The 15415-nt window shown below is 39.3% G+C and overlaps 1 protein-coding gene across 2 annotated transcripts in view; it reads right to left on the bottom strand.

The window, feature by feature from the left end:
• Nucleotides 1–15415, bottom strand: part of LOC132070211 (complement C4-like) — a 52761-nt gene that overhangs the window by 6361 nt on the left and 30985 nt on the right. For both annotated transcript variants that reach the window (XM_059466864.1, XM_059466865.1), the window contains exons 23-38: nucleotides 14244–14295; nucleotides 13745–13825; nucleotides 12472–12675; nucleotides 10864–10939; nucleotides 10290–10446; nucleotides 8834–8929; nucleotides 8338–8506; nucleotides 7187–7353; nucleotides 6595–6753; nucleotides 5952–6011; nucleotides 5393–5486; nucleotides 4480–4648; nucleotides 2768–2855; nucleotides 2072–2146; nucleotides 1346–1454; nucleotides 293–382 (exon numbers count right to left, since the gene is read on the bottom strand). In XM_059466864.1, the coding sequence (XP_059322847.1) occupies nucleotides 293–382; nucleotides 1346–1454; nucleotides 2072–2146; nucleotides 2768–2855; nucleotides 4480–4648; nucleotides 5393–5486; nucleotides 5952–6011; nucleotides 6595–6753; nucleotides 7187–7353; nucleotides 8338–8506; nucleotides 8834–8929; nucleotides 10290–10446; nucleotides 10864–10939; nucleotides 12472–12675; nucleotides 13745–13825; nucleotides 14244–14295 (1846 nt within the window). The remainder of the gene's footprint in view (nucleotides 1–292; nucleotides 383–1345; nucleotides 1455–2071; nucleotides 2147–2767; nucleotides 2856–4479; nucleotides 4649–5392; nucleotides 5487–5951; nucleotides 6012–6594; nucleotides 6754–7186; nucleotides 7354–8337; nucleotides 8507–8833; nucleotides 8930–10289; nucleotides 10447–10863; nucleotides 10940–12471; nucleotides 12676–13744; nucleotides 13826–14243; nucleotides 14296–15415) is intronic.

The raw sequence follows: 15415 nt of genomic DNA, 5'->3' as shown, positions 1-15415 counted from the left end.
CAATATAACAGAGAATAAAATGGCAGAACAACTTCCTTAGTGCTGCGATAGAAGGTTTTTACATACACGTGCACATGCATGTATATAAATATTGGATTTAGCTTTCAAAAAATCCTGGATATTTGAGAAAAAAAAAATCAACTTGATACTGAAAATCCTAGAGGATGAATGTGTACTGTATTACACATTAGGATAATTCTAATACTCCTTTCTGGGCTTAACAATTCCCATGTATGTTGTTCCTAGAAGTAACTATCTATCTTTTGGACCAGCCCCTGCAGCCATTCCTTACCTTCTGCGCACTGGCAGACGTCGGCGTGGCACAGCTTTGAGAGCATGGCACTGTGCTTGGGAGCGCTGTAGAACACACTGCAGCTCCTGTCTGTGGGCAAGGAACAAAGCAGCTTGTAGGGGACAGCTCAGGTGGAAAAGCCTGGACAGTACAGCACAAACTGCGTTTGCAGCCCAGCTTTTCCCTGGTCCAGAGAAAGCAGAGCTCTGAGGAATCAGATGCACATCAGCAATTCCCAAAGACCTACAGCTAAGGGACCTGGAGTACAGGGCTGCCTTTCAGCTGGTTATTTTCATTCAGTTTGGATAATTTTTGTTAGGGCATTTTGTTGTTGTTGTCAGGGTTTTTTATTTGTTTGTATTTATTTCTTTTAGTTGTACTCTTCCCTCCCTGCATCCCCCCCCTTTTTTTTTGTTCCCTCTGTAAACCATCCATCTTAAAAACCTCTTTATACCAGAGAACAACAGTGAACACTGAACTGTTTCAGAAGAAGAAGATAGGACCAACCAATATTCAGTTAGTGGTTTAAACCCAGTGTAAACTGTCTTGGATCCCTCTATTGAGGCAAAGTAGAGATTTGACCTAATTTTCAAATATTGTTTGCATAACTTTGGCAAATGGGGATGATTTGCATTTAACCTTTCTTTGAATGAGGAAGAAGACTGCTTTCCCTGGCAAGCACACTACAAAAGTCAACCCTCCAACATGGTCTATCTTAAATGTATAAAGACACAGTCTGTCAAAACAAAATGTGAGTGAAATATGCTTAAAAGCGCCATGAGAAACAGGAACTCAGAAAATCTGATTTAAAAATTCCTGAGTGTAAAAGTTCCCATTTTCAGTCCCTTTGCAATACTAGGCCATTCCTAAGAAGATCTCTGTTTAGATTATCTGAAGTAACTGGAAGACAGTTATGCAAAGCTGTTTTTTTTAATCACTAAACAAAATTACATGGTTTCACACACTACATGAAAATCAACTTTCTATGGACTGGAGGGTTTTTTTGAGACACTCTCCTTCAAGCAGTTATGTATAATTTTTCTGTGCCCTTACCAGGGTTGTAAAAATCATAAAGGATGGCATTTGCAGGCTGAACCAAGCCCATGGGATTGATTTGCTTTGCCCCAAATGATACACAATCTGGGTCTGGTCCACTTGGGAGCTGGAGGAAAAAGGAAGAACAGTTTTGATGAGAAAACTCTCTCTCCTCAGTCAGTTCCTCAATGTCTGTGCCTGTGCTACTTGTGGAATACTTGTTCTGATGGCATAGATGAGTTAATACTGATATCTGCTTTGGCTGCAGAGGTGAAGCAATTTAAGTGGATGTAGGGTGGAGTCATTATCCAAAATACTGGGAAAAATACAGAGACTAGGGGTCCTGATGTTTGCATTTGTTAATCACTATCTGGATTTTGGCCTTGACATGCAGGATGTCCATGTGGAATTTACAGGACCACCAGTTAACACTTTTGTTATCATGTATGAAAAACATCCCTTCTGGATAGAGAGGGAGAGAATTTCCCTTTTTTCTTGGGCCAAAGGCCAAGTCTTGAATATGAACTATATCTCCTTGGACATAGAATGGTGGAAGATGAAGGTGTGTGTTTCCCTTCTTCCCTTTCTCTGTTCCCATTTTCCTGTTCTTTTCACTGAGCTGTTCAATAATAATAAATGACAAAAATTACAGAAAGGTAAAGGAGAGTGAAAAATGCAGTGATTTTTAAAAAGTCTAATGCTATCTGAAGTGGCAGGGATTAGAAAATCATTGGGTTTGCTTACCTCACCAAAGTAGAGCAAAACCTTCCCTTCCTTGTACTCAAAGTGCTGAATGTACCTGTCTGACGCTGTCACCAGCTGCAGGAAAACAAAGAAACAAACAAATCAGAGCAAACCCCTAGCAGAATAAGAATATCTTTGCTGCCACCTTCCATATTCTAGTTTGCTTTGTTCTTTCTTCCTCCCTAAAGGAGACTGTCCCTGAAAGCACAAAACTGAGCAAACTTCCCTCAACCAAGCTGGCTCCAGAACCCCAAACTCTGAAGCCGCATTGTCAGAGCACTGTGCCCCATCTCCTTGCCACAGTGGTGCCCTGCCACCAAGCACCACTGAAAGACTACTTGCCTTCTGCTCTGCAAGCCCAGGATGCCCTGTCCTGGCATGCCACAGGACAGCAGGATATGATAAGGGCACATTATTACCCCGCTAAGCCTCACCCTAATTTCTTTTACAAGGGACTAGGAAATCTGAACTCTGTTCACCACAAGCTTTGCATTTATTTTATATATTCAGCAAATATTTTTATTAGAATGAGAGTAGTGGAAATCTATCTATCTATCTATCTATCTATCTATCTATCTATCTATCTATCTATCTATCTGTTTTCCCATGTCTCTTCTGTAGATTTTTGGAAACATTTTGAAAGAAAAATTTTCTAAAGGTTCTATAAAAGGTTGCATAGAAAAGTGTGCTTCTAACCTGTTCGAGCTCCCTTGTGTCAGGCTCCAACCCACTGAGCAGAGTGAGATCAACCAGGGACATCTTTGGTGCTTTGGGACCTGTGGACCTTTATAAGGGACATGGTCAGCAGTGAACAGCTGCACTGAACAGCCAGGTTGCTTTGAAGAGTCTGGCTTTCCAAGCTTGCTAAAGGTGAAGCAAAACTTTCTGCTCCATTTAACTTTCCCAAGTGGATTTTAATTTGAAAATTCGCTGCCTAATCCATTAAGAGTCAGGAGGTAAAATGAGTAATCTAAACTAGTCAAATGGTCATCCAAAACCCAGGTGCCTTGCATGAGATTTTCATAGAGGCTTTCCTTGGAGCTGATAGGCAGAAAAAATTCACCTGTATATGACAGTTCATCCCACCTTAAAAGCATTGTTGAAGCCAGGGAGGTAAACAGCACTGACAAAGTATGTGTTCTCTATTACTTAGAAAGTAGAGATAGTCTGTGAAAAATTTGGATAAATTAATTTCCTAAGTCAAATTTACATTACCTTTGCTGTCTGAGGCAAAAATCCTCATACTAAATATCTGTATTGGATTTCCAATCTTTCAGCTTTCACCATCTCAAAAATCAGGAAGTGGTGTCATTGCTGAAAAATGAAGTGGTTCTGCACTCACACCAGGTGCCTTGACATGAGATATTTTACATACACTTGGTAGAGCTTCAGAACTTTTTATCTTGGCACTATCCATTTCCCATAAAGGATGCACCACAGTGTAGGGGAGAGGAATGATGATGTAAATCTTGCCTTCAGTTTTCTCCCATGTCTTAACCACAAGGAATTTCACATTATTGTCTAAGCCTCAGCCTAACACTCAGCAGCACAGTGATGCAGAACAGTGGATCTGGTAGCTGATGAATGTTACATAGCAATTAATGGGGAAGAAGATGCTTTGGCCAGTAAAAATTCCCTGAATATGTGTTTAATGAGGGAGAGTGAAAATTGGGAATTAGGGTGACTTCAGTCCTCCCTGCTATTGTTCATGCCACTGTTTTAAAGAGGAGATAAACCCACCATCTTCAAGGCTTTGACAAAAGTCAGTGGAAAACCAAAATTCTACTGGGGAGCAAGACCTGCTTCTTCCATCCTGCTCCTCTCTAGAATAGACAGGAAAGACACAAATTTGTGGTTCTGAGACCAATGCCAGACTGTAAATGGGAAAAAAGACAGGTATTTCAGTCTTATGCTGCATAGGAGGGTTTATTTTTCCCTACCTTTGCCCTTGCCAACTTCTTGTGACAACAGAATATCCCATCTGTCTCCTCTCCCAGATAGTATTAGCCATCCTTTTTTTTTAATGAGGCCAGAGTGTGACCACAAAGAAAGTAACAGAATCTCTCCAGAAAGTGATGAAATTCTGTAAATATGTTGCTACTGCATTCCAGCTGTATTTACCTTTTTAAATAAAATATTTATTTCAAAATTTTACTCTGCCAAATGCTTTGGAGTCTCCCCAGAATCTGATGGGGAAGAATCTGCAGTGACATTTGAAGTCTACGTAAACCATGTAAATAAATCTCATCCATTGTTTGGAAACCTTTTCTCCTGCCATGGGAGAGAGAACACACACTTACAGTGTATGCAGACTCTGAGATGACTAGATTGGATGCTGAGTTTGTGGATATGAAGAGGGTGACAAAGGAGAATTACAAGCAAATGAGGAGCTGATCTTGCAGACCTACCTGACACAGACTTTGTATTGCAAGGATTCTGTTTTGCTGCGAGTGGTCAGATCCCTTTTTCTTCTGCTGCGGATATCAAACCAATCAATTTCAGACAGTGTCTCAAAAGTGCTGTTTCCTCCTGTAGTCAAGTCCTCATAATCATAGTCTTCATCAGAGTATTCAGCTTCTGGAGGTGAGAGACAGGGTCAGCCATGAACAAATTTGCCTGCAATTTGGCTCCTTTTTGGTATAATGATAAATTCCAGTGAATTTATTATTGGTATAATCATAAATTCCAAACTCACATCACTGTGAGTTTTATAACAGTTCTCTGTACACTGTCTCAGTGTTTCCAATTCATTCAGAGTTAGAATTCTAGGGATAACCATAGTAAGAATAATTAACAGGCTAAGAATGGAGTTTAGGCTGTGCATAAATATTTAAAGGACAATTCCCTCCCTCCAAAAGTTAACAATTCAAACAGAAAAAAGACCAATGCAAACATAGGCAGAGGTGATGATGACTACACACTTCAGGAGATGCAAAACACATTCTTGCTTATAGGAAAGACTCATGACAGATCTGCCTCAAAGAATTTTAAGCCCACATGGTGGGTCCCTCATTAGCCAGGGAACTGAGCAGGGCTTTCCCCTCTGTGAAGGGAGCTCATCTCCCCTTTCTCAAGAAGAGTTTCTAATGGTATCTGTGTAACTGCTAAGTACCTGCTGCACCTACAGTCACTTGTAGTTGTTACACTATTTAAGGATAAGAATAATAAACTAAATGAAACAATGACTGGGTAGAATTCAGGGACTTCTCCTTTCCCTTGTTTCATTCATTAGTTCCCACTTTCCAAGGCTGGAAATGAAGTATCATTAGCAGCTGGCCAAACCTGTCCCCTTTGAGACCCAGCCCCTGCCTTTCCACTCACCAGAGTACTTAAGGCTCCCTTCCACTTCCACTGTCAAAACCAAATCATTGCAGGTGTTGTTCTTCAGCTCAGGTGACCAGTACATTTTTAATATCTAAGATGAACACACAAACAGCAAGCCACTAAAAATATCATTTAAAAGACATGGAATTTACCCATCCAGGACTCCAACACATGGGGATGGGACATGGAAGTGTGGAGAGAATGGCCAGTCCCTCAGTGGCACAGGCTGATCACAGAGGAGTGTCACAGATATAAGCAGGTCCCGTGTGCAATTCACAAATTATATGGCACCCCTTTGAGATAACTCTCCATTCCCAACCACAAAGAGGTCTTTCAAAATCCAGCCACCTCTATCACCCTTGACATTTTATGGATTTAATAAGGTTAAAGACAGGAAAAATTGACAGTCCATAAGGGCAGACTTTAGGCCCCAGATTTTAAAATTTTGGAGGTAGGAACTCAAAGGTTGGGGCCATGCCAAATAAATTTTCACTTGGGTTTCAAAAAGACATTAATGAAGTCCATCTGGACTCTGTATTTTGAATTTACAGCTTACACTCATTGTCCCATTTCCTTTGCCGTTCACAGATATTTCAAGTTTCCTCCCAAGTTCAAACTGCAAACCAAGGAAAAAGAAAAGATATTTAGTTTGTGCTTGGAATTTGGTCTGGTGTTTTCCTGACATCTTGACAGTCTTCTATACCTTTACCCCCCAGACCTGGGTAGGGAAAACTTTCAGCTATGGAAGAAATTATGAGACCTCATATCTCAAGATTTTACATTAACTGAGCTAATGAATCTTACTCTGCTGTTTTAGGCCAGTAGATGTATTTTACCAACTTCAGTACCCTGGATTTCACATTTTCACAGTTTCAGGCACAGTGAAGATCAAATTATTCCCCTTCCTCCTCATTCCCTAGAAGGACTTAGGTTCCTGGCAGCTCTTTACTTTTGGGAGATATTCATGCCACCAAAGTCCTCAGAGGCAGAAAATCACCTCTAAAGCATGCTGCTAAGCACCTGATGGGTTTGGGTTTTTAACTTTAAAAAGATTCTGTTGTTTTACAGATCAAATTATTTAAAGGTATCATAAATCAGCTGCGTCATGGTTGTTTAATATGATAAAACCTAGGCCAGAGGAGTTGATTTCTCCTTCTTGAAGGGAAAATAAACCTTTAAAGCAACCAATGGTTGTATACCTCTAGCTGCTTCTGAAATTCTTCATTGGCATCAGTCAGAACAATGCTGTAGTAATTTCTCCTCCCAGGCGTTCCCAGTCTGACAGTCAGGTCGGTGGAAGCAGTGTCCAGTGTCTGTATGCTGTATGCTGACAGAGCTTCTAAGGCCACCACTGTGTCCTAGGTGAGAAAGAAAAGCAAAAATACTAGCAGTTATGCCAGGTTATTTCAACAACATGTGAGATGACATTGTCAGTCACCTTGAATGCAGTTTTATGCTTTTTGCTGCTTTGAAATTCTCCTGCATTTGTTACTTCCTACTTCCACAGACTATTCATTTAATTTCCCAGCTTCTTCTTATAGCACTAAATTGTAAACACATTGGAGTCCTGACCTTAGATTATCCTACTTCTTTATAAGGACAAAGAATTTTCTTTGCTGGCTTTTAACTATTTTATTTTGGCCTATTGCTAATTAACAATCCAAAATCTTTATTGCTTCATATACCAAAAAAGTTGAAAATTCACTGTTCAGATCTAAATGAAAAAGTTTTTAGGAGGCTTTTACTTCCTTCCCTCCCCTTAAGACTCCCCCTGAAGTGGTGGTCAGGCACCTGTGTAGAGCAGTATCCTCCACCGTAGTTCCTTCTCTCTGTCAGCCACGTGGCAATAGGCCTTGCATATTCCATGTCATCCAGGAGCAAGGTTTGGAGCAGGGCATAGGCAGTGGTTTCCACTGAGACTGCGTTGTTGCCATTTCCCCAGTAACGCTGCTGCTTTGCTGCAAGAACAACTCAGTCCTGAATCACCTTGGCAGAGACTTCTGCCAAAAATCACTATTGCTCTACACAGTGGATACTTCTTGTCATGGCACTGTGGAACCACAAGACACAGATGCTGTTGTGAGAGCAACAGATCAGCTGGGAAACAAAGATAATGGAAGAGAAAACCCACAATTTTCAATTTTGATTTCTCCAACCCATTGTACAGTGATGTCCATCTGATGGAGTGGTAGCATTGTGTCTGGTGGTCCTTCAGACATAACAGCATTAATCATGGCCACAAATCCAGCCTTGATTAAGGAGAAGCCTATTCCCTACTCTTAAACTGGGGCTGTTGAACAGGGCTGAATTTACCAAATGCATTGGGAGGAATAACCAGGATGGTGGTGCAGCCACACATCTGACTGACTCAGCAGTCACCACTGCCACACCCCATGGGGGTCAGTGGGGACATCCATGGGGAGCTGGGACAAAGCACTCAGAAAGGGTGTGGGGCTTTGAAAGCAGGTGGGGCGGAAGAGACACCTTCCCTCTTGACCACAAACGCAGTCTGAACTAGTCCTGTATGTTGCTGTTTTTTCATATGAAGTTTCTTCTTTCTCATTTGGCTTGGACTTTTTTTTTCTTCCCAAGGGAAGCAGAAAACATAAATGAATATTTACTGTAGTTTTGTTCCAGTTTCAAAATCAGAGAAAGTTATGATCGAGGCTTCACTAGCTGTCACTTTATAGCGATATTAATTATTAAAATTACATATTAAAATGTAAAATATTAAAATACTTAATTATGCAATTCAAATAATTAAATATATATACACAGCTGTATAAAATTAACGTTTCTTCATTTACTTATATTACATATATACATACACAGTTGTATAAAATTAATTTTTCTTCATTTACTTCAATTTTTTTTGTTCATATAAATGTGTTTCCATTAGGAAAAGTATTTTTAAAGGGATTTTTAAGAATGGTTACCAGTACCTTCATCAAAAGAAGAACAGTCCCTTAGTTTGTCTTTCACAAACTGAGCTTCTTCACTATCAGACCGTACAAGTGTCAGAGCATAAGCAGTGATGGCTACAGAATAGCAGTCAGTATTTCTTGAAAATTGGTTCTTCATGTAAGCCACTGCTCTTGTAATCACTCGTGCCTGTGGAAACAGAATAGATCCATTTGTAAAGATCACTGAGACCTGCTAACTGTTACTTCTGGCACTAGGAAACTGGCACTTGGAAATTAGAATACTTCCCTGTAGTAATTGTTAAGACAATTATAATAATATTTGCTTAGCGATTACAGTCATTGATGATGGAGCGTGTAGCTCGAAACCCCTTGTTGTATACTAGGCCATGACATCTTTTCCTATCCACCAGAGATGTAAGCAGATTTTAAACCCCATTTGCAGTTCTCCAAGAGATGGCAGGGTGGATATGCCATAGTGCAATAGACTGCAGACTTAAAGAGCCAGGTTTCCTACCACGTCAGGCGACGGGAAGACACGTAGGGTCTGTTGCAATGCTATGGTTACAAAGGCTGTCATAGCCAAATCGTCTTCTGCTAGCTTAATGCCACCCTGAAAGATGAAATGGAAAAGTTAAATGTGCACGCATATGTTTATGATTAAATATAGAAAATTACTTTCCATAAAGTCAAGGACCTTCTCTGCAAACCCTCCGACCATGTACTATGTAGCTGACGCCTTAAATTTTTCCAATAATATGTGCCCATCTAAAGTATATCTCCTATGGTGGCAGCATTAAAGGTTGCATTGAGCAGTGTAAGAGATCAGGAACCCACCACACGGAACCAGCTGATAATCAAATATTTAGTTATTTATCTTACAGCTAAAAATCTATAATTTCTCATTGAGACATTCATAATTTCAATTTTCAGTCACTAGGAGGGTGGGGTTGTTTTCATTTCTGTGCTACTTTCTACACAATAAAGAGCCCACTACCTTGCAGACAGAACTCTCCTGTAATGGTATTTATACACCAGAACTGGATAATTTCTTATCTCTCTTCTTGATAAAGTAAGCACTGTGGTCTCATTAACTTTTTTCCCCTGAAAGCTCTTGAAGTATATATAGGATAGAAGATTATCTCAGCTTGAACACAGGTTAAAAAGACTCAAAACTCTTTGAACCAGTCCTTGAGCTATGTGTTTCTTTTTCCCCAGTAGTGTTACATCAACTGTGAAACTAGCTTTGAGGCCAGAGTGTGAAAGCCTCACAACTTATTTGACACAGATCAATAAAAATATTAATGCCTGTTTTTTCATAGATATGGTCATTACATTGCATTTTCAATGAGTTTTGGAAGATGTGCATTACTTTCCTAAATTAAATTAATGGACAGTATAGCAATTTTGAGTTTCTGGGCAGTTATAGAGGATGTGTAGACCAAGATATGCAATTGGAAATTCTGATTAAGTGTTAATATTTTCTTTTTTTCATCATGGGCATGGTGAAATGCTGAAACAGGTTACCCAGACAGAGTAGGACATACTCGAGACACAGCTGGATATGGTCGTGCACAGTCTGATCTAACTAGAACTGTTTTGAGCAGCATTTGGACTAGATGAGCTCTGGATGCCCCTTCAAAACAAAGTTACAATTCTACACTCTATTGCCTTAAGCAATAAAAGGCTTACATCTTGACCAAATATATGGCCTCCCAAAATAAATTTTTTAAGTGCCCTACAGGCACAGTTGAAAAACGCATCTAAGACCGTATAAAAGATAAAGGTGGTGAAGCGCTAGCTATGCATCTGACATAACAGACATCTTAACGAATTAATCTTGAGTTCTGTACTTACATTACAGATTTATTCTCTTTAGATACATTTCTTGTTATTTAACAACTCACAGCATTCCTTTAAATCCCTAATAGCCCTAAATGCACAACAAAATATTCTAACTACGGATGACCTACCTGCATTTTCCTGTCCATTACAGGGTGGTGGTCGTGGAACGAACCATCTCCCTGCTGTTGAGTAACCAAGTAGGAAATCGAGTTGCTTATGTGACTGTCCTGTATACTGAAGTATTCTCTGCTCCTTGTGAGCACTTTAACAATGAATGCAGTTAACCTGCACAAAAGAAAATTTTCCAAACTTGTGCTGACAGATATTTATAGTGGACTATATTGATAGGAAGAAAAACATACTAATTTTATGCACAGACTCATATTCAATACAGTGCACTCACTGCAACCTAGTGAGTTATTGTTCACCATCAGATTGAATATTTCTACCCTGTGGCAAATGCAAAATATTCAGTGGGCTCAGTATAAATCTCTTTCACCAAGGACTGAATACACTCAGAGAATTTGGTGGGTGATTATTCATGGAAAAAGTACATAGGCAACCACCAGATTTTCAAATTTCACCACCAAAGAAAACCTTCTGATGCATCAAATGATAATAGAGATAATTAAAAAAAATCCCAATCAAATAAACAAAAATAAAATTCCAAAAACAAAAGCCCAGGAAAAGAAAATCACTTACCATACACTACTGGGGGTTCTTTTAAATGCTCCGTAGGACCCATCATCCTTCTGAAACTCAAGCAGTCTAGTGTAACCTGCATGAACAGGAGAGCACGTAACCATTCAGAGAACAGCCATATTTACTGGGCATTTTCCTACTTCACTTGTATTATAATGGACATGTTTTGTATTGACTGGTGGAAGAGTTCATGGATATGTTCACTGGGGCATTAAGGAGGAAATGACTTGGTCAGCAGAATTTGACACAGAAAAATCACTGGGCTTAAAAGGTCCTCTGTCTTGTTTGACTTATTGAGCCAAGAAAATAGCCTGAAAACTGCAGATACCTATGGTTACAGAACACTGTATGCATAATGAATACTGGGAAATTGTTTTCCATTATTGACAACTTTTCAAGCTGTTGATTTTATGGTGCACTGAATCAAAAAGTATACAAAACATCTTCTATTGGGTCAGACACAGTCTTAGGAAAATCATGACTTGTGGCTTCAGATCTTGACTGCTACTATTTTGACCAAGTTTGTATCACAGCCACACAACCAAAGAACTTGTTTACACTGATGAACTTCAATAAGAATAAATAAAAGCATAATGTAGTAGTAATAGCAGTACCTACTAAATGATGCAGATAATACTAAATACTTATTAGCAGGATCTCATGTCACTTTTGGCAGGCTTGATAAATAGACAAAAATCTCCATGCAGCAACTGCTAGCATGCTTTTAATCTCTATTTATACACTTGTTTATCATTGATGAAATTTGTTTGTCATGTCTGAAGATTACAGTGACAAGCACATCATATTGCTTTATGCCATAAGCATATCACTATATTTAGAAAGATCAGCTGTACCTGCTACAATACTAACAATTCCCTGTGTTAATTCCTGTAAGCTGGAACATTTCCACATACTGTGGTCCTGACTTTGCTGTATGTTTAATACCAGTTTTGGTTCATATCTTGGAGGGGAGTCTTCCAGAAGCAGACTTGCAGTCCTCTCCCTAGGGAAACTCCATACCTGGCTTGGCCCAAGGGTGCTGAAGTCCTTCTAGCTTATGTAATGATGAATACAGAAGTGGGCAAAGGAAGGTGTCAATATCATGATTAGCACTGGGAATTTCCTTTGTTATACTCCTCTTGTCTGCCACAGACAGAGATGTCTACATCCCAGCTGGCTATCCTAAGCAGTGTCTGTGAACCATGGGGAGAATAAGCATTTTTAGGATGTGATTTATCTTGGTTGATTTGGAACATTTGGAGGCAATGAACAACTGGCCTTTGCTGTCCATTTAGTCTGAAAAGAATTTTCATTGATCAGCTCAGATTTTACTTTCTACTTCTAAATTAGGCAAGAGAGAGAATGGACTGTCAATGCCAATACCATCCAGTGCCAGATGCTGGTAATTAGTGTCCTAAGCCCTCCTCACATGTCCCTCATGTCTCATGTCTGTCTGCAGACTGCCAGGGGCATTTCTGTGAGGCTGTGCTGAGACAGTGGGCACTCCTTCAGGAGGCAGCTGCAGACAGCATGCACTGCAAACAGATAACAAGGATCCCATCCTTTGGCCTCTGCTTGGTTTGCCTTGCTTTGTTTCTTCCTGCCTACCTTTCTCAATCATACTGATGGCTTCCTGCTTCCGTTCGGGGTTGAAGTTCACCCACTGCTCGCTGGCATCCAGGTACTCAATGGCATAGACTGCAGGGGCCATTTTCACCATCGTTTGCTCTGCACAGCCTGTGGGCACCTGAATCAGCCTCTCAACTCCATTGAGACTCAGGCAGTTTTCAACAGACTGATCCATGATGTTCCCTGTTGCAAAAAATACAAGCCGTAGTATGAATCTTAATTAAAATGGATTGCTGTAGTATGAAGAAAGGTGATCCTAACTATTCCACCATATGCTCCTCACTGCTCAGCACTGCTCTTAGCTACCTGAGACTTCATAAAGCTCTTTGAAGAAGGGCCAGGATGAGGTGCCAGGCATCAGCAAAGCTGGAGAAAGGAGGCTGGAACAGTGAAGGTATACGAAGGAGAACGAGTCTTCAGGCTACAGGAGGCAGAGGAGAAACAGAAGGGGGAAAGATTGTCTATCAGGTTTGGGCTAGAAAAGTCTTGTCAAACCAGCCCTGATCCTCCCACAGAGGAATAAAAGAGTTGTGCATTCATCATGATAAACATTTTATGTGCTTTTTATTTCTCTGCAATTTTATAACTTTACAATGATCCCTTTATTTTAGAACAGGGACTTGAAATGGAAGCCAATGTCCTTTGTGCCACAAATTCAATATTTTACATTTCAGGGCAGGGCAGGGGGTGAGTATTTATCATTACTACAAATATTTGCTTATAGATGTTTTAAAATATGTATGCATGAGAGTATATACATATATATACATCTATATATATATATATATATATATAATTATATGCATACAACTCTATTAGATTAAATGAATATATGAACATATCTCCTCTTTGGAAATACAGAGCTCTCCAGAACCTATACATCAGAGTCTGGCATCCTTATTTCTGGAATCCAAAGCAGATTTCTATAGCCCTGCATGAAGTTATTAGAGAAGATGAACTCTTCCCTTCAGATCTGTCTCTCTCATAATGTTAGTCCAAGTACAGTGAGGAAGGATGGATCTCATAAAGCTGTTTCACTCACCACAAGTAAGAAGGAGTAATTAGAAAGAGGAAGAGGTACTGGCTCAACCCTGAGGATGTTTTGTTTTATGACCTGGTCATGTAGCACAGATCATTTGAGTCATAACAGAAAAACCAGGAGAGAATGGAGACTTGCCATGCAGGCATGAGCACAGAGGGGCCCATCCCTTGTCACCTGTGGAGAAGTTGTTGGCAAAAAAATGACATTTACCTTTCAGGCTAACCAACACGTGGCTATCAGAGCCCGGTACCATATTAGACGGTCTGTTCAGGTCCACTGTTTGAGACCTCACTGTAAATAAATAAGAAATAGATATCTGCATCCAGATTTTAAAAAATAATCAATGTACTGTAATTTTAGAAAAAAACATACTTATCTTTCTTCTAATGATTTAATTTTCAATCTTTAGCAATATTTTGCACTTGAAAAAAACCTTGCTTTTAATACCTTTTAAGACCCATTAGTGAATTAAATAGATATCTTGTTATTATATAAAGAATGATATCTTTGAAAACAAAAGAAAAATAAATCAATTCTAAAAATTTAGAATTCTTGTTTTTTTTTTCTTTCACAAGTCTTTTGGATGGAGAGATTTCTGACAAGTTCTGGTTAACCAAAGGAACATCTGTGCATTAAGGAGTATTTAATAAATTTACTGTTCAGTCTTACTCCAAACCTCATCTGTATGTAATTCTTTTGGATAACTTACAGTTGCTGTTAATGCAAATGGTCTCTTCTTCTCTCTGTAAAACACCTTCAGCCTGCACAGTTAAAGAAAGAAAAGTCAGCCTGCAAGCACTTACACCTGAAATTAAGCTGCAAGAAACCTGTGAGCTCCACCCAAGCACTAGGCCAGCAGGTGGCACAAATAAGTGATTTTTGAAGGGAGATTTTGCTCTAGGTAAAACTCAAACTTTAAATCAGAATTTCAGTTTCCCAACTGAAATACTAATAAATTTTGCTGAATTTTTGGTGTTACTATTGAAACGTTTCCCTGGATGAAATTCCTGTAATGAAAACCAGCTCCCAAAAATTAAACTTCAAAGTTTATTCTCAGCTTTGTGAACCATCAAGTCAAGCTCACAGAGGGACTCATTTAAGCAAACCTCTCATGTATGAAATCCATGAATTTCTGAGTACATCTTGGGTGTAAGACTTAAATATGCTTTCCTTCTGATTCCCCACATCCCTCTTTCTACAGTTTCAGTTTTAATAAACATATTTTTATATCTACTTCTAGTGTTTTGGTGTAACACTGAACTCTGAGATTGTGTCTATATCTACAAAAGTTATAGCATTTAACAACAGCAGGTTCCCAGCTGCCTGTGCCTTATCCTTACCTACATGGTAATACCTGACACCAGGGGTGCAAGGATTCGTGTTTAGAACTTTTTGTATGGATGGAAAAAAGCCCTCCATGGATGACTTAGTTATTGTAATGACTCTGTGTTGGCACTTGAAAAGTAATTTTTTTCTAAAAGGCTCCTCCTTTTTATAATTTTGAAAGAGGAATAAGGTATTAAATAATCAATACAGCATCTCTGTTATTATGTTTTGCATATGTTTTTAGCTATGCAATTGTTAAGAGTGAAGATTGATCCATTGACCAGAAGGGTTTAGCTTCATTACTAGCAGAGAGCATTTCCTTCTTAAAAGTTTGCTAGATGGACATCTTCAATCTTGGCTTCACAAGGGAAAAAGAATTTTCATATATGTTGATGAAGCAGGGAGAAGTTAAAACATGCACCTGCTGAAGAATTTGTTGCTGTGTCATGGGTAAAGGATGTTTTTTGCCATAGGGAACAAACCTTTCCATATACAATAGACTAAGAGGCTTAATTTTTTCCTCTCAGTCCTTGCTGAAAAATTGATTTCCTGAAT

The sequence above is a fragment of the Ammospiza nelsoni genome, chromosome 2, assembly GCF_027579445.1.
Source record: "Ammospiza nelsoni isolate bAmmNel1 chromosome 2, bAmmNel1.pri, whole genome shotgun sequence".
Lineage (NCBI taxonomy): Eukaryota > Metazoa > Chordata > Aves > Passeriformes > Passerellidae > Ammospiza > Ammospiza nelsoni.
The sequence above is the reverse complement of the archived record's forward strand: the minus strand, read 5'-3'. Positions and strand labels throughout refer to the sequence as shown.